We start from the raw sequence: 22,154 nt of genomic DNA, 5'->3' as shown, positions 1-22,154 counted from the left end.
AGCAGCTCTCAGGTTGGCTGTTGAGTTTAGCCCCCTAACGCCTCAGGGGTCTCGTTCTTCAGAGGATAACTTTGCTCAACGACGCGTTGGATTACGTGTTGCTCTAGTAAGTTAAGTCCTGCAGCTCATACAAGTAGTACCCACTTGAGTGGGGGATGTTTTGGAATCTGCCAAATGGGTCAATTGGAGAGGGCACTTACGTGAGTTCTCTAAACCTGACTATGAGGCCAGGATAGGGGGATTAGCCAAGGACACCACAAGCTGTTCTCCAATTCCCTCTCGCGCAGGCACCGACGATCCCAAATTCTCCTGAATCTCTCAAAATGGGTTGGGTCTCGGCTGCCCTTCGGCAAGGTCGCGGATTTCGATTTACAGTAATTTTCTTTTTTGTCCCTCTTGCTAGCTCAACAATCTTATCAGGTTTTGCATATCTCCATCCATTCGGCAGACTCATACGATTGCTATCATCCTCAACTCGGCTGCTCTGAGACCATCACTACGTTTCCTGCACATGGAAACTCGCCAATTCAACTAGTCGTGCCTACCAAGCAAAACCAACCTTCTGCCCCTCGAATTTCCCCTCTTCGCAGCCGCGGGATGACCTCTTCGCTTGTCAGGAAGGACCTGCAGGAGTTCGAATCGGAGCCATCTCTTCGTGTTCAAAACTGGGCCGCCTTTTTAACTTCGTACGCTGAAGGTGACTGGCAGCCGGATTCAACCCCTGCTAAACCGACTAATGACAGCCGGGAAACAACACATCGTCCTTCCGTTGATGGGCGTCAAGATGCAGAGGACCTTAGCGCGGAACCCGACCTTTATACTTCCCCTATCATCGACAGAAACATCGCCAACAAAGTCCGTCAGTATTGCACTGTAAGGGATTTCCTCCCCCCACCTAGATCACCTGACGAAGCACTCAGAGAGGAGATCATCCTGGAATATGACCTACTCTCACCCGTCCAGTCAGGCAACATCCAGTCCGCTATCGACATCATATCAGCTTTCTTCCCCGGTACGGTCGTCACGTTCACTCTATTCAGGAACGCCATCCAGACCTTCGTCGCCGTGGCAGGACCGGACGACCTCTTGAAGACTTTTGGCTTAGTGAATGGGATGTATGTTGAGCCCAATACCGGTCTGTGTGGTCATAGCATCCTGTTGGACAACGAGATCATGTTCGTGCCGAGCTTGTCGGACGATTGGAGATTCCGTTCCAACCCTTACGTCATGGCCGGTCTCAAAAGTTACATCGGGAGCGCGGTGTCTCTTGAATTGGATCCCCTCAATGTAAATCCGCATCGTAAAGGCAGACCCGAGAGAGTGGGAATAGGAGCGTTGAACGTGCTTTTCATGTATACTCCGCTGATCGATCTGACGCCGCAACAGTCTATGGTTGTACGGAATATCACGAAGATGCTGGAATCACAATTACGCGCTACATGGGAAGGTCACATTAGAACCAGGGAAGCAAAAGTACGTCGGGCAATCACCGATCTCATAGAGGAAGGCTTTGTCGGGAATCAATATGAGACTGTGCAGCCGTCTGCAGAACTGGGAGGACCTCATGGGGTCATATCGGGAGGAGGTGCTTTGACGATGTTCGAGGATTTGGCTCATTCGGCTTTGAGTAAGCTCCTTACTCTGAACTCGGAGATGGAGGCCATGTGTATGATAGATGTACGGAGCCTTCGAATCCAGGTCAGTCCTATCGTGTGATTTTACTCTCTCCACACAGGGTCATCACTGACCCGCAATGATCTCACAGTCCAAACCAAATGCTAAAGTTCAATATCATGTCGATCCCTCTTCGCCTCATCCTATATCTGCCATCGCAGTTGCGCACAAAGATGGAATGGTCTGGGACCTTCCCCCTAAATCTTCAGCGCTGCTGTCGTATCTCAACCAATCTCACTCACTCTTCACATTCACACAAACCTCACTATCAGGATTAGAATCCGAGCTACCATCTTCAACTCGATCCCACCTTGTCATGCCCTTCTTCACGCTTGACCAGCCATCCTTCATAATCCTAGCGGCCTCCAGAGCCGAGACCGTCCAACAAGCCAGTGTGAATATCACTCGAAGTGTGGGTTCAGTGCTGCTCGCAAAGGCAATTCAAGCTCGGGTGATGGAAGCAGATAGTGGGAAAGCGACCTTTTTATCCTCGATCTCCCACGAACTCAGGACGCCTATGCACAGCATAATGTCAGGCCTTCATTTAGCTCAATCGTCACTTCAGGCCGAGGACTGGGCTAGTATCCCCTCGCTTCTGAATGTCGTCGAAACAAGCGGACACGCCTTACACAGGATTCTGGACGATGTCCTCGATTTTGATCCTGCCTACAACGGGAAGAGCAAAGTATCTCGCATTGTCACAGTCGATCTGCTCAGATTGGCCCAAGACGCAATACAGATATGCATGGCCAGATCGGACGACCTGGAATCGTCCTCCACGGTACACCTTGAACATCAGGAAAGAAATTGGATAGCCAAGGTCGATGAGGCAAGGTATCATCGGTAAGTTCGGGACGCCTTTCAGATATCTCAGTTTCCCACATGCTGATATGGCACTTCGCCAGGGTCATTATCAATGGTCTCACAAACGCCATGAAGTTCTGTAAAGACGGATCGATATCTGTCTCGCTTTCCACCATCGAGAATTCCACCAAGCTGGTCACGAGAATCACCGACACCGGGATCGGTATCGACGACAAGGTCCTGCCACGATTGTTAGAACCATTCACGAAGCAAGATCTCCACAGTCCAGGGACTGGTCTCGGCTTGTACATCACTAAGAACCTAATCAATAGCATGGGAGGTACATTCGCTATCCGTTCATCCCTTGGCAAGGGAACCGTCTTTGAGGCGATACTGCCAATACAGCTTGAGAGTCCTCGGGATCTCAGCGACGCTACCGCCTCGTACAAGCGGATCTTGCAATATAAAGGGGATCCGCTAGATGCCCAACCATTTGTTCTTCCACCAGCACCAGCATCTACTCCTTCTACTCCTCTCATTCAATCACCTCGGAAACCAACCGGCACCGTTAAAGCCAAACAGACCGATCCAAACGCGTTGAAGGTTATGGTAGTAGATGATAATCGGATATGTCGATTGCTCCTTCTCAGATCGTTGCAAACAGGTCCCACGGCAGTGCAATGTCAACAGGCGGCAGACGGGAATCAAGCAGTCGAAACTTTCAAGACGTTTCAACCTGATCTGGTGATAACGGATATTTCTATGCCCGGGATGGACGGTATCACTGCGTCTCAGAAGATGAGGACTATAAGTGAAGAAATGAAACTCCCACCTTGTAAGATCTACGCTTTGACCGGATTGGGCTCTTCGGATCCGAGGCTCAAATCGATAGGTATGGGAGGAAGCGCAGCATTGGATGGGTGGTTGGTAAAGGGACAGGACGACTTGAAGGAGATCCACACGATTGTTGCGACTGTTTATCAGGAGATCAAGCAGCGGAAGGAGAGCGGACCAGTGGAAATGTTCGAGAAGATCAACATAGCGGAGAATGAGAAAGACATTCTGGTAAATCGGACGGACCTGGAGTTGCAGGTATAAGACTCTTCAGCCGACATTGTGCTGTATTGACACCCTAGCAGCGCTCCTAGAATTTGACACATAAATTATATAAATCAAGAAGAACGTTGTAACACGTAATAATAGGCTGTATGTTGTATCATGTACAGGATAGTTATGTTATAATGCCACGATTCAGCGAAGGCAGGTCGCGCTGAATGGAGTTTGATTTCCCACTTTGTCCTGGTCAAGACCTCCTCGGCAGGATCCATCCAATCAGCTCATCGCATTCGGCAATGAGTGCACTGAGCCTCCCGACTCGTTGTTAAAGTTTCGGTCTAAGACGTAGGTCATATGACGAATTAAATCCCCTATCCACCTTGATACATACTGCCATTTCGCCGCATCCCGCATATTCTCCAGGGCCTCGCGTCAGTCGACATCCACCTCGGCAACTTTGTATTTTGTGATACGCTTATTTCCATTTCTTTCTTTCCCACATAATCCTGCATTTGACGGGTGATCTCCCTTGCTCCCATACTTCGATGAGTCGACCATGATGGCCGATCAGAAGCAGACTAATGCCCCGGACCGAGATGGAGATGCCTCAGGTCATGTGGGACTCCACCTCCCTTCCCCCAGCGGGCCGGTCGATCTTATCGCCCATGAGTACTAGCCATATAGTACAATCCAAGTGGATCTCTTGTCCAGTAGAAGCTATAAAGTGAGGCTCGCGCGATTGCCCCTTGAAGGATGTCATCCATAGCATACCATACTACGGGCCAAGCGAGATCATGACAAGCCAAACCGATACCAAACAAGGAACGCTCGACCTCGAGCGCAAGCCTTCTATCGAGATGATAGAGGATGCGGAGGATCTCAGGAAACCTATTGACGCCGTAGCCACCGAGGTCATCGAGGTCACTGAGGAAGATGTAAGTGGCCTAGGTAGTGAAATCGGCTAACCATGGCACAAAGAACGCTCGTCTACGAAGGATGATCGACAAGAGGGTGCTGCCGGTCTTGACTTGGTGTTATCTATTGCAAATCCTGGACAAGTTTGTGTGAGCTGGTTGATGGCTTCGTACACTTTCGACAGCAGCGGTGCGTGGCTGACCGTTTGGACCGTAGCTTCGGTTATGGCAATGTATATGGGATGAGCGCATCAGTCAGTAACATGTCTCTCCACCATGTTCAATAACGTATTGACTTGACCCGGTCACAGCTCGGCCTCCAAGGAACGGACTATTCATTGGCATCAACCATGAACAATGTGGCTCAAGCAGCATGGATGCCATTCAGCACCTATCTAATCGTGAAAGTCCCAGCCAAGATACTCATGCCGGCATTGATCGTCGGATGGGGTACCGCTCAAGCATGCATGGCTGCGTCGCACAAGCAAGTCTGCTTATTCCAGAGCTAAGATAAGTGCTGATACACGCCTCAGTCTTGGTGGTTTAGCGGCAGCTCGATTTTTCCTGGGTTTATTCGAGGCGGGATGTCTGCCTCTGTTCTCAGTCATCACAGCACATTGGTACAGACGTTCTGAACAGCCTATTCGGGTCGCCGCATGGTACAGTACAGTCGGTTTGGGGCAGATAATCGCAGCTGTCATCTCCTTTGGTTTCGGTAAAATCCATTCAGAAAAGCTCGAGTCATGGAGAATCATCTTCATCGTCGTTGGGGCAATCACAGTGCTTTCAGCGCCTGTGGTGTGGTACTTCCTCGAAGCGGACATTCAACAAGCCAAGTTCCTAAACTCCCATGAGAAGGCCATGGCCATCGAACGAGTCCGTGCGAACCAGACTGGAACGGGTACGAGGGAGTTCAAATGGGCTCATATTTGGGAAGTCTTGTATGATCCCAAAACGTACCTCTTTGGTGGATTATCACTTTGTGTCAACTTCGGAGCAACCGTCGCTACTGCCTTCGGCCCTACCTTACTGAAAGATATGGGCTTTACCAAGGAGGTGAGTTCACGCTCTCTTCATTTCGCCAATTGAAGGGAGTTTATGCTGATTCACAGGATGTCTCAGACCGCATCTCTGCTTAACGCTCCCTTCGGAGCATTGCAATTTCTTACCATCTGGCTTGGATCGTACTTGACCCAACGATTCAAGCAGAAAGGTATCATCCTAGCAGCGATGATGACCCCCGTGTTACTAGGTGTGGCATTGCTCTATCAAGCCAATATCGGTCAGGAGCGTCAATTGCACATGGCACTCGGCGCGTACTACTGCCTATCTTTCATCTGGAGTGGTAATCCCATCATCGTCAGTTGGATGGTGGCCAACACAGCAGGGCAAACCAAGAAGAGTGCTATCCTATCGGTGTACAACGGCTTCAATGCCATTGGAAGTATTGCAGGTGAGTGGCTCCTGTTGTTGAAAGGATCTGCGATGGCTGAATTTGTTTGTGCCAGGACCGCTATTGTTCAACTCCCGAGATTCACCTCGATACCTTCCTGGTCTACGAGCTACACTGGGTGTCTTCTCAGCTATGATGGGTTGTAATGCCTTGTGCTTCGTCGCGCTCTACCTCCTCAACAAACAGCGAGAGAGGCAACGTGTGGCTGTTGGTAAGCCCGCAAAGATTCGGGATACTTCGATGTTGAACAAATACGAGACTTATGGTCAAGGCGAGGGGCTTGGGGAGAATGGTGAGGAATCTCACGATCAGTACTGCGACAGAGGATCTATCGCTGATTGGAACGTCTTTGATAGCTCTCAAAGATCTGACTGATTTCAAGAATAACGAGTTTACTTATGTCTATTAGTTGAGGGTCAGGTGATACTCCACCTAACTCACAGAACCGGGAAGGAATAGGGTGCGAACTATGAAGGGAGATCTACTGTATATCGAAGCGAACTGTCATAGGCGTATGTATATGTATTGTAGGAGGGAAGGAGGGAAGGAGGGGTCCTCTGACTTTGATCGACCAAATCAATCAATCAAACAACCATGTACTACTGATCATTCAATGATTGTGTACATATTACTCGACCAATCCTCATCTACTATTCACAGTATCTCCTATTGTACTTCTCCTTGTCACTTTTTATCTTTCCTCGCTTCCTAGCCGAGACCATCACTCACGCCCTTCCAATCATCTAGAGACGTACAGTACCCATGATACTCTACGAGCTTTTCATCGTCACAAATCCATCTTCGATGTCCATCATCCCCTTGTCGCCCCTACTCCATCGACTGAACTCTCCTTCTGAGTATCCTGAGTCACAATAAGGAATATCAGCTTTGCAATCTGAATGACATGAAAAACCGATAGTGTAGAGTGTCTCACCTCATCACCAGCTTTGCCTTCTTCCAAGTTTAATGGGAAGCATGTCCAATGATCCAGGAACGAGAGAAGGTCTGTGATTGGGGTTGGGCGGTACCCAAGGATGGAAGGTTGGTCTGGTTATGGGATACGAAGGGAATTGACGAGGTTGGGAAGGGGCAGGAGGTTGAGCTGCAAGGTTATAAAAATTTGATCACGTCAGCTCAGATGTGCGATATTCGAGTGGCGTGGGTATCTATTAGGTTTTGAGATCACTCACTGGAGACTGAAGGGGATGTATCCTGAATGGCGGTAGCCGTGGCGGGAGTAGGTTGACCAGGGATAGATGAACCAGCAGCAGCAGCGGCAGCAGCAGCCTGACGCTTTGCCTCTCTCTTTCCGAATTGCCTCTTGTTCTTCCTGCGGGTTCTGGAGTTAGCGGTAGTAGTGGTCAGATTGGATTGAATAGGGACCGAAGGACCAGCAGCAGGAAGTGTAGCTGCGAATCCGCCTGGAGGAGAAGCAGTTGCAACCCTGGACGGACCAGCGCCGGTACTTGCAGCTGGTATATCGGTCGCCATTTGAGTCGTAGTCGCCGTTGCCACAGATTGATTTGGGGGGTCCAGCAGCGGAAGAGTGACTCGGAAGTTGATGAGTAGCTTGAGCGGCAGCCTCAGCAGCGGCCTGACGTTTCGCCTCTCTCTTTTTGAATTTTTTGGCATTCGCCTTGATGGTCTTGGGTTTGGCGGTAGTAGGTGGATTAGGGGGTGGTGGATTCATGCTGTGTGGATGTGGGTTGTCGAATGAAAACGAATGATATGCGATAGTATGACTACGTTGAAGGTAGAGTCGAGATATGAGATACAGATGAATGGGGTGTAGTTGATGGTGGTGAAGTGAACGAGTCAGCGTTAATATATTACATATACATGTACGTTGTATATATAGTAGTAGTAGTTTAGCTGATATTCTGTTTCGTTTAGTGTGTTTGGTTGCGGTTGATGCCAAGAGATGACTCATCCTAACATGTATATATATATATATGTATATATATATATATATATTCTGATCCTTTGCTTCCACGGTGGTTTGAGAGAGAGTGAGACACAGCCATCAGCATCAGCATCAGTATTAGAATGATTAGTCATTCCATCCATCCAATGCGCACTGACCTTTGATTCTTTTGTATGTGATCAATATGTGGTACTGTATAATATCAAACGTGGGCTTGTGCGCATAACACCACTCTAAAGGGAGTTCCTTTGACTTTGCAATTAATCAAATAAATCAAGTTTACTTTTCATTTACTGTGCATTATATATGTATATATATATATATATATATGTATACTCGACCATGCTCGAATCGTTTTCTCACTTGCTACCTCTCTCATTCACTATCCAAATTTACATCGACACCCACATCTCCTAACATATCTGATAACCTTCTGGCTATCACCGATCCATCTTCCTAAGTGTTTGACACCAGCAGCACCGAAATCGATCACCCACCTCACCTCACATCAGCTCACTTTTCTCAACTGATCTTTTCAACAGATAATTATGACCCCTTCTTCCCCTGCCAATCATGGAGATATGTACAGTATCAAGCACATCAAAGAAGGAGTATACATTTTAGCTGCGGCGCCAAGGTGAGTGACTACCTATGAATTGTCAGCGTATCATATTTACTCTTTCCGCGGTTGCAAACGATATTATAACTTACCTCAAGACCTCGACACAGACCAAGGCTATGATGTAGGGCAATTCAATTTTCCCGATATTAGCCTTAAGCAGATGAATAAATACGTACAGTAAGTTTACGCCTGCGTCAACGTCTCTCAAGTCACCCTGCACTGACAGCACCAGTACGTCTCAAATATCTCAATCGACGATACGACAGGACCAAGGATGCTTATGGATCTTTTGTGGATTTTTGTCTCCACATTGACAATACCCGAGGCCAAGTCGAGGTGTTGGTCGACCTTTCGGGATGCTTCCATGACCGATTAGGTGAGCTTGCCATGTATCATCCTTCCGAACTTGAGCTTATATCTTCGGATCTAGACCAGCTCCATGAGTGTGTAGACTGCGAGAAAGAGAATGTGAGGTGCTCCGAGATGAGAAACGGCAGAGGTCCGTTGTGTGGGGAATGTAGGGATAAACGATTGATCAATGGAAATGTGAGTCGTGTTCTCTCTTTCTGACTCTACCGATCCTGCGTGCGGTAGCTGAGAAAAGCCCTGATAGATGCCCGAGGAGCTTCTCCACGAATTGATGGCTGCCGGTGTCCTGCCTCCAGCCCGAAACCCAGCACAAGATGTTCAGCAAAGACAGTTAATCGTCAAAATTCCGTTCTTCACCTGGACTGTCACATACTAGGGAATTTCGATATAGACTTCTTTCGATACTTCGATGCGACTTGAATCATATGTTCATGACCGCTTTCTCCATATATCTCGTGCATACAAGAACAGTTGGTTGCTCTTTTGGCGGTAAACCTTTTCTATATGCAATCACTCAGGTCCTAAATCTTCGATTATATAATTGCCACTCAAACAAGTCAAATCCATTCCTATCGAATTTTCGGAAAATTATTGATCCTGTATATTTACCTATCGGTCTGGAATAAACGTCTACGATATGCCATCACCACACATGCAAATCATGTTCATTAGTGCTGACATCTGCATTGGCATATTGACACTCTAGGGGGCTAGCGGCAATCCGTTTCGTCGCTTGCGGAGCAATCACATTCCGTTCCTCCGGAGTAGCTACGCGAGTACTGATTGACAGGCTAGGCTATAAACGGTCTCGAAAGCTCTGTCTGATTGTTTGATAACGCTGTCGGCGGTAAGAGACGTCTTCTAAAGTTGATCAATTGCCGGTGTTACGTGAAGCCGTGAAAAGCTCAAAGCCATCTAGCCATCGGTGCTACTGTACCACCATGACCTTTCAGTACATCGGTTTTGCTTTTGGCAAAATCGATCATCACTTGAGACATATTAACATGTGCGCCTGAGATCACGTAAATTCCGCTGGCGTCTTCATAGCGAAATAACCATATTCGGAGAATATCCGTGCGCTTCACCCGGTCCGTGATCGCCATCCCGAAAAAGGTACAGAACATGGCGTTGATGAATTGAGCGTTGATGATCGAGAAAGGTATGCACATGCATCAGAAATTTGAAAATAGATGCATATATAAAGGTGAACATTGCCAGACATTTTCGTGCTCTTTTCCCCACCTCACTTCATCCCGAATACCTGCTATCCCCATCTCCCATTCATACCTTCGCGTCCTCATCGACCAATCCTCCTTCCCGACCTCCTGTCATCATCTCTTCTTTTCGACAATCCTCAAAATGCTTTCTATCTATTCCCTTACCCCCATCCTCGCTGCTTTGGCATGCATTAGATCAGTAGCAGCCGCTCCTGTGGTTTCTGCCTCTACCTCTGCCTCTGCCTCTGCCGCCTCTGCCTCTGCTTCTGCCTCCGCCTCCGCCTCTGCCTCTTCCTCCGTGGTTGCTAGCTCCACCGTCTCATCGGCCTCCTCAGCTCCATCTCCCTCAGTCTCTGCCTGGGTTATTCCTTCCGGATGGTCTGCTTCCTCCTGTGTCGCTGAAGGTACCTCCGGCCGAGCTCTCACCTGGACCAGTTTCTCATCCTCTTCAATGACGGTTGAGAAGTGTCTAGCTTATTGTGACAACTACAACATGCCTCTTGCTGGCTTGGAGGTGAGTCTCGCCTCATACGTCTATCGAGGAGGAACGTTACTGATGATCCGTTTTAGTACTCCGGTGAATGTTACTGCGGTAATGTTCTTGGAAATGGCGCATCTCTCTCCTCCAAGAGTACCTGCAACATGCCCTGTAATGGTGATTCAGGCAGAACCTGCGGTGGTTCAGGTGCACTCTCCCTCTACGTATCCACCAAGTCCAACGCTGCCAGCTTGTCGGCCGACTACACCTCCACCAGTGTTACTCTCCCCACTGGATGGAGCTCCACCGGATGTTTCAAAGAGGGCAAAACCGGTAGAGCTCTCGACGGATGGTCATACTCCACTCCTGCTCTCAACACTGCCACTTGCATCAACTACTGTAAGAACAAGGGTTACTCGATGGCCGGTCTCGAATACGGAGGAGAATGTTACTGTGATAACGCCTTCAGAAACGGGGCTGGAGAAACTGCTACGACTTGTAACATGCCTTGCTCTGGTGGTCCAGGCGAGAACTGCGGTGGTGAGTGATTGCGCATCTTCTCCTCAGACTCAAGGCTCACCTTGACATGCAACCCAGGTGCCAACGTCCTTCAAGTCTACACCAACCCATCTCTCGCCCCCTCCGCTAGCTCCTCGAACGGGTACACCAAACAAGCTTGTATCCAAGAGGTCTCCGGTCGAGCCTTGACCGGAGCCTCTACTACCTCGGACAGCATGACCGTCGATACCTGTACCGCTTTCTGCAAAACCTCTGGGTTCACCTACGCAGCTGTCGAGTACGGACGAGAATGTTACTGTGGTAACTCGTTCTCCAACGGAGCTAGCTTGAGCAAATACAGTACTCAATGTTCCATGACCTGCCCTGGAAACAAGAAACAGAACTGTGGTGGACCTAATGCCTTGTCTGTATATGCTAGTGCTTAGTAGATACAATCTATGCATGGAGATAGTGGAGGTATATACAATTAACAATTACGCTGGGATACTAACTGCCACAGGAGGGGCTTGAGCCACAGGATTGCGAGCCTTCCCCTCAAATCCCTTTGAAGTGAACACCCCTGGTAGCCTTCCAGTCCCCTTGAGTATGATCCACTCGTGACTTGTCATTTCAGGTTCAGGTTGGTTCGATTGAGGTTGAGCATCGATGATTCCCCCCTTCAACCTTTTGAGAATCACCTTGTCCTCCGGTCTCGTAAAGAAGACCAGACTATTCCTCATGAGGTGAGCCTGCGTACTGGGCGCAGGCACCACTCTATGGATATTCGATCGAAGTATCCCAGCAGTGAACTTGACCATCGCATCTCCCAGATTGACAATACATGATCCCGGAACAGGATTGACGTAAACCCACTCGTCGTTCTCTGGTAGACGGACTTGTAAGCCCCCGAGCCAGTTGAACAAAATGGTGAGGGATCCGAAATCGGTGTGCTCGGCCATACGGGCGCGTTCCTCGTTAAAAGCCCCAGGATGGTTCTGGGTGAATCGGACGTGATCGCCTGATCGTTCGTGGATTCTGTGCAGGTTGGCGAGAGTGCCTGGAGGGAGTTGTAAATGCTTGTTGAGGTGTTCCAGAAGTACGTCCACGGCTGCTCGGCAGTGTCGAACATATCGCTCGAAGAGGTCTTGGTATTGGAAAATCAAGGGGTGACATGCTAGACGCTCGCATTGGCCCAGTATATCGTCTTTCCGAAGCTGCAACACATGGTCAGTTTTGGTGGATATAAGGGTTTATGTTGGATTGACCACACTCACATTGTAATTTGCGTTTCGTAGCGGCGCACCATTTTCATCTTCACCCTCAGTCTCGGTATACCGATATGCATAGAAGGGATGAAGGTGGGGTCGACCATAAACATCCTTGACCTCATTAGGTAAAGCGAAGAATTCCTTTTGGACCTTGTTCAACTCCTCAGCCTCCGATATGATCGTCTCGCCGAGTTGTGATCCCACAAAGTCGAGGTAGAAGAAACCCAGCTCCTTGCATGCTTGGAAGAAGTCTGCCGAGGATCCCTCATCGTTGTTTTGTAATTTTGCGAAGGAGACTGATACGAGGGGAGCAGTCTTCAGCCCTTCCGGAAAGGCGGGCAGAGTGTGATGCGAGGTCAAGTGAGCCATTGCGGGTAGATGAGGAAAACAGAGATTGAACCTCGAGGTTCTTCAGAGATAAGCGACTTTATATTCGATGTCGAGAGGTCGCTAAGCATTGCATGCATTTACCGCCTCGGCCTGTGCAATGCCGAGCGTACGATTTGGTCTAATCATACATATGGATGAAGATGGAATGAGCACCCATCGCGCAACTCCGTTCGGCCAGATCCGATGGACTAAACTTTATCATCGTTCAACCTGATCTAAAGGTGGACTTTTGACCGACAATCACAGTCTTAAGGCTATTTTTGGCGACTCTGCAATCTAAACATTCATGGGAATCTATCCGGGAAGATAGATCCTGCGGCTAGTAGCCGCCATGAGACGGACAGAATCCCGAGCAGCCAATGAACAACGAAATGTTGGCTCGTTCTCACCGGTCCGTTGAGGCCTGCCTCCACCTAGAATCACGGATTCGAGGACCGAGATTCTGAAGCGACGGGTGATCCTTCATTATATGCTGCTGATAAGACATGTATTGTTCACAGGACATGTGTGTCATGATAGCAGAAGTGGAGGAAGACGATAAGCAGGAGATAGAGGGTCGCCCGAGCTACAGCGGGCAGAGCTGTCCCCCTCGTCCGCTTGACTTATATACACCTTTCTCCCCCCTCGCCTGGCGCATCCGCTTTTCATCGTCTCTTTCCTCTCAACCAATAATATACAATTGATTCCTCATGGGTAAGTGTTGCTGAGCGTTCATCTATATCTCGAGACTTAATTGACTGAGTGGCCTGCCTTTGCAGCTGCCAACGACTCCCAGCTCGTTCGAGACTTCGCTCTCACAGGTGAAGATGCCAATCACGTCCTCACGGATCAGCCAGACAAAGCTGTTGACACCAAAGATACCAGTCATGATGTCCTGGTCGGTACCAACGAAGTGGCAGAGGATGATGCGCCAACAGAAGAAGAGAAGGCCACCCTCCGTAAAGTCCCTGGGAAGGTGAATGCCGCGGGGTACGCCTTGTGCTTTGTCGAGGCTGCAAACTACGCTTCGTATTACGGTGTGACAGGTGTATTTCAGAATTTCATCCAGAGACCATTGCCTGAAGGTGGGAATGGAGCGGTGAGTGAGAAATGGACATTTTATCGCCTGATCGTGTAGCTGAGTGGTGATTCTCGGTTTCAGGGTGCTCCCCCATCAGGAACTCAACAATCTGCGGGTGCACTGGGAATGGGACTTCAGACCGCTACTGCACTCACTGTCATGTTCCAGTTCTTGGTTTTCTGTACCCCACTTTTAGGTGGATATCTTGCGGATGTCAAATTAGGAAGATATCGCGGTCTCTGGGTAGGAATCATTGTTGGTTTTGCATCTCACATGTTATTGGTTATTGGTGAGTCTGAGTTCTCTCTCAGCATTGAAGGAGTAGTTGGCCACGCTGACGACTCTTCTCAGCTTCAATCCCAAGTGTTATCACTGGGGGTCACGCCATCGTACCGTTCATCATCGGTGTGATTGGTCTAGCAATCGGTTCTGGCTTCATCAAACCTAGGTGAGTTTCCTCGATCACGAGAACATCAAGCTGATATCAGGAACTCTCTAGTGTGGCTCCGCTCATCGCGGATCAATCGACAGTCAAGCGACAGACCGTCAAATTGTTAGCTTCAGGGGAAAGAGTCATCGAAGATCCTGGTGTCACTGTCGAACGAATGCTCCTGCTTTACTACCTATTTGGAAATGCCGGTGCCTTCTTCTCCATTGCAACGTCGTACACAGAAAAGAGGATCGGTTTCTGGCTTTCATTGTAGGTTTGACCATATCCTACAATCTCGCACGTCAACATCAATTGACTTTGGCTGTAGCATGTTACCCGGTATCTGTTTCATACTCCAACCGATATCCTTGCTTTGGGTCCGATCTCGAATTACACAATATCCACCATCCGGCTCGTCCGTCGGGGACGCTTTCAAGGTCATTGGCCAGGTCCTCAAGCGCAGTAAAGGTTTCAAGGGCACTGATGAAGCTTGGGAGAGCGTGAAGCCAAGCAACCTTCGAGCGAACGGAGAGTATGAAGATCTTGCCGCCAAACATAAGCCGGGCTATTTCAGCTGGGATGATCAGTTTGTAGATGAGGTCAAAGCTACTCTCAAGGCATTACGGGTCTTCGTTTTCCTTCCTGCATGGTACCTTGCGGACGGCGGAACTAACACAATCCTGACGAATATGGCTGGGTCGATGACTACAAATGGACTACCAAGTGAGCCTAGTCCAAAAGATTGCGAAAGGTTGATGCTGACCATGATGTTTTAGATGATTTGCTCAACAACTTCAACCCTATTACCACCGTGTGTGCCATTCCAGTGTACAACTATGTCCTTTATCCGATGTTGCGAAGGATGGGTATCAACTATGGTTATATCAGAAGAAGTAAGTACTCTTACAACGGATAGAGACTTAAGCTGATCATCGGGGTGAAATCAGTCTCGGTTGGATTCTTGATCGGTGCAATCTTGAATGCTGTCGCAGCAATCCTGCAATGGCAGGTTTACGAGACTAGTCCTTGTGGTTATCAAGCTACGGAATGTGACGTTGGGACGGGAGTGTCACCTTTAGTAAGTCCGCCTTCGATCTTTTGCTCTGCATGATTATGACTGACCTTCGCCACACAGTCCGCTTGGCTCGTGGCTATCCCATTCATCCTTCAGCCCTTGGGAGGTATATTCATCAGTGTCTCTTGTGAGTACATCCATCTTATTCTAGGCCGAGTTCTCACTGATAAGTTTGAGTAGGTTACGAAATGGCCTACACGATGACTCCACCACGAATGAAAGGTACTATCATCGCCTGCGTCTTCTTCACCAGCGCCATCTCCAAGGCCATCGTCCTGGGTTGTACTCCAGCATTCAAGGACCCGAACCTGACCTGGGTATTGTGAGTAACACCTCATCTATCGTATTGTACCTCGGGGGTCATATACTGATAAATCTCGGTCACAGCGTCGGCGTGGGTGTTGCGAATTTGGCTGCATCTGCATTGAACTTTGTGTTCTTCAGGGATCTCGATAATGCTGCGAAGGAGACTAATTTGCATAGGATGGATATGACTGCGGAGGAGATTGAGAGGACTAAAGGGAAGGTGTAGAATGTTGCTTTGGGCTGTCTCATGAACGTTGTGTTTTGAAGGTCAGATGGTGGTTCGAGTGGTTGTAGATATATGGAAGGGCATCAGAGTGAGAAGATTTGAACATCGATTAGTATTGATTGGAATGATTCGAGTACTGTTTGTTCTGCTGTATCTTGGTCTGTAGTTTTAGTGTTTTCGGTTTGCATTTAACCTATCGTCTTGCGGTTGTAGATGATAACCTTGGGTATATCCAAAACGACGTGTCATAAATCGGATTATACATTTGGTCGACCATTATCACTCGCCACGTGGAAGCCATGTCATCTGGTCAAAAAGAGGTCCGAGCGGGACCAAGTACAGTCTCTCGGACACGGCGTTACTCAATAACCGAGCAGAGGGGATGGAGCATGTCGTAGGTGAATTCATCGCCGTTGATATGCTTGGCAGATCTAAAAAGATCGTGTGGTGCATTATCTTGGCGCTTACTCCGATCAAGTGATGTTTGTGTTCTGGTTGGATCGTGATCCGTATATTCCGGAGTTTGCCTAATCACCTCCTTGCTTGGAATAACGAGATGGTTTTGCATAAGATTGCTTGGGTTTGTCTTGGTCTCCTACTTTCTTGGTGAGTTCCATATGCACTGGGTGTTATAAACATTCGTACGCACCACGATCTCACATTCACGTTCACATTCAGACCTACTTTCTGTGAGGGGTGTCCAAGTCACCTCACCTCGGTTGCTTATCTTTCGCCCTCTTATCTCTAGCCGGTCTGTGGTGGCGTAATATCAAACTTGGTTTAAGCGTAAATTGGTGATCCATGTGTGATGTCATTTTCCCATTACATTGCCGCTGGAGAAACACCTTATCTTGTTAGTAACCCTGTTTTTGTTCTCGTTTCGTTCTCCGTTTTTTTTTTATGTTTGTGCCAAGCACACGGCTCCACATGGTGTCATGGTTTGATTGAGCGATTCGTTCACGGTACTGTACCGCAGTAGTGATAAGCTTGACCTCTGAATATCTCAATTGGTGATCCCGCCGCAGGCGTGGGACGTTCTCTTGTGGGTTGGTGAAGGAGAACCCCATGGAACTGCCCTTTCCTCATTACCCCTTCTGGCGAACTAGCTCATGGTTTTAGACTAGTCTTTCGAGGGAAAAACGTCTGTGACGGGACCGGTAGTAGAGAAGAGATAACGAAGTCAATGTTTTACTTTTCGTTTATCCCCCTCTTGCGGACTGCCGACTCCGCTTGTGGTAACGTAACCTATGCTTTCTTGGCGATCACCTCTGCCGACCAATGAGAATCAGAGAAGATAACACCTGTTGGAGAAGATGGCTTTGGAACTGAAAGTCTCTGACGATTTCATCCGATGTCATACACAGACGATCCGCCTATTCACAGTGAGGTCACTCTAGATCACACGACGATCCACTTTACCCATGATAAGGGATAACCAGTAGACATATAAACAGGGGGCATTTCTTCACACTGCCCCACTTTTTTTTCTTCCTATTTCTCCAAGACATTGATCTGTGCATCGTAACGTATCGATCAAATCGGAGTACATCGCCAACACCACAAGATGGCACAAGAAGGCATGAGTGCTCATAACCACTACAACGACGTAGAGAAGAAGGTCGGAGATGGTACTCCTCACCCAACTGTATACGTCGATCCCGCCCAGGATGTCTATTATGATCCAAGCAAGGAGAAGTTCCTGACCAGATTGGGATTCAACTTCGAATCGTTCAAGAGAGCTCCGGGAACAACTAGGGGCTTGGTCTCTCATGGTGATATCCCGCCTGAATACTTGCAACATGATAATCCGTTACTTCAACAAAAGATGAAGCCTAGGCATTTGCAGATGATTGCTGTTGGTGAGTTACAGTGGAGATTTCTAGCGAAAACAGGAAGAATTTCAGAAAGAGGCATCATCGAAGAAAGCTAATTTGAATTTTCTCCTTCTTTAGGCGGTTCAATCGGTACTGGTCTTTTCGTCGGTTCAGGTAGTGCTTTAGGCAATGGTGGACCGGCAGGAATCTTGCTAGCCTGGATCATAATGGGTAAGTTCAGAACGTGTGAGATCAATCCTTCGGAAGAAGCCTAAAAGATGACGTTATTGTTTTTACCTCCTAGGTGTCATGCTCATCAACGTCACCCAGGCTCTCGGTGAAATGGCAATTATCTATCCCGTCTCCGGTGGTTTCTATACTCTCGCTTCTCGAATGCTCGACCCTGCCTTTGCGTTCGCGATGGGTTGGAATTACGTCTTGCAATGGGCTGTTGTGTTACCGCTGGAAATCACTGTCGCTGGTTCTACCGTGCAATATTGGGTGAGCTCAAGAGATTTCAGTGACTACAAGGGCAAACGAACAACAGGCTTACCAAACTTCTCCCTTCAATGAATTAGACCGACAAGGTATCTTGCCTTTCTTCTCTAACTCCCATCTCATCGCATCACTGATGTTCGATTGATATAGGTTCCCCTAGCTGCGTGGATAACCATATTTATGATTGTCATCCTGATCGCCTCCGCTTTTGGTACTTTGGGATACGCTGAAGAAGAATTCTGGTCATCTTGCTTGAAATTGCTTGTGGTAATCCTGTACATCATCATCGGTATAGTCTGTATCTGTGGTGGTGGTCCTGCCGGTGAGTGATCACTTCTGGGGGAACGTAAAACCGGAGAAAACAAAAAAAAAAAAAAAAAAAAAAAAAAAAGTTCTCGAATTCTTTTTCTTTCGCTGACGATCTTCTCTCAAACTCAAGGCGGGGACTTCGACACTTACCAAGGTGCAAGATTATGGCATGAAGCTCCGGGCGCATTTCCCAATGGGTTCAAAGGTTGGTCTTCTTCTCATTGGCGTCAGAGATGAAGGTCGAAGTTTTAGGCTAACCCCGACCATTTTAGGTGTCTGCGCGGTATTTGTCACTGCTGCGTTCTCTTTCGCTGGGTGAGTGGTATATTCTCAATTCTCAGTACTACATCACTCTCCCCAGCATCTGAAGAGTCTTCACCATGAAAGATTGCTGGGAGCGAAAGGAGAGGGTTGACGATTGACTTTGGTTGTTGATTCGCCACAGTACCGAGCTTGTCGGTCTAGCCGCCACTGAAACCCCCAACCCTCGGAAAACCATGCCATCGGCCGTCAAGAACACCTTCTGGCGAATCACCCTCATCTATATCACCTCTCTCACGATCGTGGGTCTTACCATCCGATCGGACGATCCAGACCTGTACAACGGTAGTGGTTCCGACATTTCCCCATTCGTTATCTTGATGGACCGGGCCCGAATCAGGGGTCTCAACCACCTCATCAACCTTACCATTTGCATTTCCGTCCTATCCATCGGTCTCTCCTGCGTCTACGCCGGATCTCGAACTCTCACTGCCCTCGCTGAGACAGGCTATGCGCCCAAGATATTCACCTACGTCGATAAATCCGGTAGACCCCTCTGGTCACTTGTTGCTATCCTTGTGTTCGCCCCTATAGCTTATATCAATTGTGCCGACGTTGGCGGAGAGGTCTTCGACTGGCTTGTCGCATTAAGTGGATTATCGACATTGATTACTTGGTTGTCTATCTGTGTTACCCACATTCGATTTAGGAAGGCATGGAAAGTGCAGGGTCACTCGGTCGAGGAATTGCCTTTCAAAGCTATCGGGGGTGCCTACGGATCATGGCTCGGAGCAGCGTTGATCGTCATCATTCTCATTGCTCAGTTCTACATCGTGAGTCCATCCTCTAGCTTCTTGAAATGCTGCCCTGTGCATTGGTGACTGATCGACTGGGACAAATTAGGGTCTCTTCCCAATTGGAGGTGTCGAGTCAGCAGGCGAAAGGGCTGAATCTTTCTTCCTCTCATACTTGGCCGCACCCATCATGATTGGTTTCTACGTGATTGGGTACCTATGGAAACGAACTTTACCCAGAAAAGCACATGAGATCGATCTGGATACCGGTAGGAAGTCGTGGTTGACCGTAGAGGACATGCGGGCGTACAGAGCTGAGAGAGCTGCTGCTCCGCTTTACATCAGGATTTACAGGATGTTGTTCTCTAATTAACCGAAGTTTCGAGCTGAGCACACAGAGAGAGAGGGAGGGAGGCGGGCGGGCGGGCGGGGTTCGGCGGAAGATGGGCAAGGAGGAGGATGGGCTGGAAGGGGCAATATATGAGAATGACGCGAATTGTACGGTTGATTTTGATATAGTGAAGTGTCATGAAAATAGTCAGCGAAGCATCTTCAGTTTGCAAACTGTGAGGAAATGCTTAGTTAGTCAGGATGCCACCCGTCTCAAGCAGACATCGTGTGTACTGTACAAAGAGCATGATAGAATATCAACCAACCATTCATATACACCTAACGTCATTCACCCCCTTGTGTACAGTGACCATACGGTGGGAAATCGTACTTTGATCTTATCAGAGCTTGACGGGCTTACAACAATGTTCGTCTAACCTCTTCGGCACTTTGGGCATGATCTTGGTAGACTAGGTCATTCTCAATCTCGTCCATGTCTAGCGAGGCGTTCACATTAGCAGTCATAGCCCGACCAGTACCAAGCATACATCGTGTATTGTAGAAACATTTCAGAGTACTTATCCACCAACCACGTGACACCTACTCTCCCCTTATTCTAGCTTCCCTATCAGCCTCCCTCTCAATCTCCTCGGCCCGCTCCACCTCCTCTTCCAACCTGATCCTGCCTTCTCTTTCTCTAGTTCTTTGCCAGGCTACTCCCGCGACCAAAGCGATAGGGTGGAGCACTAGGCAGATGATAAGTGTGACGAGTAGAGGAGTGGGTTTGGGCAGAGCAGTAGTAGGTAGAGTAGGATTGGATCGGGGTGAGGAGAATAGTAAGGTGAACAGGAGGTAGACGCTTGCAGTGGTGAGGAGGCTATATCATTGAAGGCACTCGTCAGCAAAATGGCCAGATTGGAAATCACGAGGGACAGTCAATGCAGCCTTGCAGCAACTGTCTCAAGTGGAAATGTAACTCACTATAACCTCTTCACACCCGCCCAGATCGCCGCAATGACGTTGACTGCAGCAACAGCGCCGACAGCTTGCCAAGTGTACTTCTCCCTCGCAGTTTCCTCCTTGATGAACCATCCCAAAGCTACGAATCCGTTATGCATCCAATCTAGCTCGAAGAGGATGGCGAGGAACATTGTCATGGGTGCGTGGATGAAGATCGCGTCGATGGGTCTTTTCAGGGTTACGGGGTAGTAAAGCAGGGTCAGGTGGATGGAGAGGCTGCGAGGGAGGACGTCAGTACAGCACATTCACAATTGAAACGAGACAAACACGCACAGCAAGATCACGTTGATGATGAGCACTACCTCTGCTCCCCAGAAGAATTGAAGGGTCTACATGAGAAATAAGTGTTAGTATCGGACAACACCTGAAATTGTGCAGTGAGTAACGTACGAAGAATACCGCCCAGGTAGCTTGCAGCCAGTTTGAGATTGCGAATCGAAGTCCGACACCGTGGATGAGAGTTTCCTGATTATTCACGGAGCTTAATCAGCATGATCGCGGTCCAATTAGGAAAAGCGTCCACTAACCTTGGTGACATCCTTTCTCACCAACAAGAGGACCAAGCAGAATCCGACTGTAGATAATCAGGTCAAGGTCGCCAACGTCCGGTCAACTTTCTCAACTTACCTTGTAGAAGATACAACAAGGCCCAGTAGATCCCCACCATAGTTGCATTTGGCGATAAAAGAGTAGGGAACAAGGCGTTGATACCGGCTGATCAGGCGAGATTGTCAGGACGCGCACCTCTCGTTCGTCAATTGATGAACTCACACAATCCAGGTTTGATGGCTAGAGCACAAACGATATTCGCTCCCATCGCCACGAGGACTTAACACATCATACATTGTAAGCTGGGGTACCCATCAGACGATGTGGTATGACTCACCCGATATGGGAATAGCGATCTGAAGCCTGACCAACTTCATCGACTCCCTGAATTGAGAAGGGGTAATGATTTCGTCGGGAGCTGCATCGTAGCTTGACATGATGACTACTGTGTTGTGAGAGGGACAGTGGGATGTAGTAGGATAGCTATTCTCGATAACGCTTTCAAGATATTGTGGTCGATAATAGTGATAGCAAGATGAGAAGATGAGATGGGGGTTGTCACTGTTGATAAGTACGACCAAGACGGTATCGCTCATACTCCACACATGACCCGGATGACGTAATGCCCTCTACCTGCTATGTCGATCAATTCAAATTCAGGGCGAAATCGTAATCAACTTGTGATGAAAGCTGACCATAATTTGATTTCGCTAATCAAGCCGATTCTGAATTCTAATTAAAATCACTAATCGCAACACACACGGACAAACGACCATCAGCATCACACTGTTCACTCTACCCTTTGACTCCCTCGT

General features: G+C 48.4%; 8 protein-coding genes across 8 annotated transcripts; 5 read left to right on the top strand and 3 right to left on the bottom strand.

Annotated features, from left to right (window-relative positions):
• Positions 1-597: 597 nt before the first annotated feature.
• On the top strand, positions 598-3,576 carry I302_105524 (uncharacterized protein; the record flags this gene model as incomplete). Its single annotated transcript, XM_019195382.1, has 3 exons — positions 598-1,698; positions 1,766-2,517; positions 2,580-3,576. The coding sequence occupies 3 exons, from the start codon at positions 598-600 to the stop codon at positions 3,574-3,576; spliced, it is 2,850 nt and encodes a 949-aa protein (XP_019043095.1).
• Positions 3,577-4,328: 752 nt separating this feature from the next.
• I302_105523 (uncharacterized protein) lies at positions 4,329-6,310 on the top strand (the record flags this gene model as incomplete). The annotated part of the gene is made up of 8 exons (XM_065870100.1): positions 4,329-4,469; positions 4,513-4,598; positions 4,666-4,702; positions 4,760-4,932; positions 4,982-5,504; positions 5,571-5,901; positions 5,957-6,193; positions 6,258-6,310. The coding sequence occupies 8 exons, from the start codon at positions 4,329-4,331 to the stop codon at positions 6,308-6,310; spliced, it is 1,581 nt and encodes a 526-aa protein (XP_065726172.1).
• A 529-nt stretch (positions 6,311-6,839) lies between these two features.
• Positions 6,840-7,591, bottom strand: I302_105522 (uncharacterized protein; the record flags this gene model as incomplete). The annotated part of the gene is made up of 3 exons (XM_019195380.1): positions 6,840-7,003; positions 7,092-7,373; positions 7,417-7,591. 3 exons carry the CDS (start codon positions 7,589-7,591, stop codon positions 6,840-6,842), a joined length of 621 nt encoding a protein of 206 aa, XP_019043093.1.
• Positions 7,592-10,175: 2,584 nt separating this feature from the next.
• I302_105521 (uncharacterized protein) lies at positions 10,176-11,455 on the top strand (the record flags this gene model as incomplete). The annotated part of the gene is made up of 3 exons (XM_019195378.1): positions 10,176-10,547; positions 10,604-11,051; positions 11,109-11,455. The coding sequence occupies 3 exons, from the start codon at positions 10,176-10,178 to the stop codon at positions 11,453-11,455; spliced, it is 1,167 nt and encodes a 388-aa protein (XP_019043091.1).
• A 48-nt stretch (positions 11,456-11,503) lies between these two features.
• Positions 11,504-12,646, bottom strand: I302_105520 (uncharacterized protein; the record flags this gene model as incomplete). The annotated part of the gene is made up of 2 exons (XM_019195377.1): positions 11,504-12,223; positions 12,284-12,646. The coding sequence occupies 2 exons, from the start codon at positions 12,644-12,646 to the stop codon at positions 11,504-11,506; spliced, it is 1,083 nt and encodes a 360-aa protein (XP_019043090.1).
• Positions 12,647-13,356: 710 nt separating this feature from the next.
• On the top strand, positions 13,357-15,764 carry I302_105519 (uncharacterized protein; the record flags this gene model as incomplete). Its single annotated transcript, XM_019195376.1, has 11 exons — positions 13,357-13,360; positions 13,426-13,745; positions 13,809-14,016; positions 14,079-14,175; positions 14,227-14,427; positions 14,486-14,880; positions 14,934-15,050; positions 15,105-15,235; positions 15,293-15,359; positions 15,413-15,554; positions 15,620-15,764. The coding sequence occupies 11 exons, from the start codon at positions 13,357-13,359 to the stop codon at positions 15,762-15,764; spliced, it is 1,827 nt and encodes a 608-aa protein (XP_019043089.1).
• Positions 15,765-17,328: 1,564 nt separating this feature from the next.
• Positions 17,329-19,813, top strand: I302_105518 (uncharacterized protein; the record flags this gene model as incomplete). Its single annotated transcript, XM_019195375.1, has 8 exons — positions 17,329-17,623; positions 17,717-17,809; positions 17,883-18,079; positions 18,227-18,398; positions 18,516-18,590; positions 18,658-18,700; positions 18,831-19,479; positions 19,550-19,813. 8 exons carry the CDS (start codon positions 17,329-17,331, stop codon positions 19,811-19,813), a joined length of 1,788 nt encoding a protein of 595 aa, XP_019043088.1.
• A 557-nt stretch (positions 19,814-20,370) lies between these two features.
• Positions 20,371-21,776, bottom strand: I302_105517 (uncharacterized protein; the record flags this gene model as incomplete). The annotated part of the gene is made up of 8 exons (XM_019195374.1): positions 20,371-20,647; positions 20,752-21,006; positions 21,064-21,119; positions 21,181-21,255; positions 21,318-21,364; positions 21,418-21,504; positions 21,562-21,618; positions 21,677-21,776. The coding sequence occupies 8 exons, from the start codon at positions 21,774-21,776 to the stop codon at positions 20,371-20,373; spliced, it is 954 nt and encodes a 317-aa protein (XP_019043087.1).
• Positions 21,777-22,154: the final 378 nt, after the last annotated feature.

Source organism: Kwoniella bestiolae, chromosome 3 (genome assembly GCF_000512585.2).
Source record: "Kwoniella bestiolae CBS 10118 chromosome 3, complete sequence".
Lineage (NCBI taxonomy): Eukaryota > Fungi > Basidiomycota > Tremellomycetes > Tremellales > Cryptococcaceae > Kwoniella > Kwoniella bestiolae.
The sequence above is the reverse complement of the archived record's forward strand: the minus strand, read 5'-3'. Positions and strand labels throughout refer to the sequence as shown.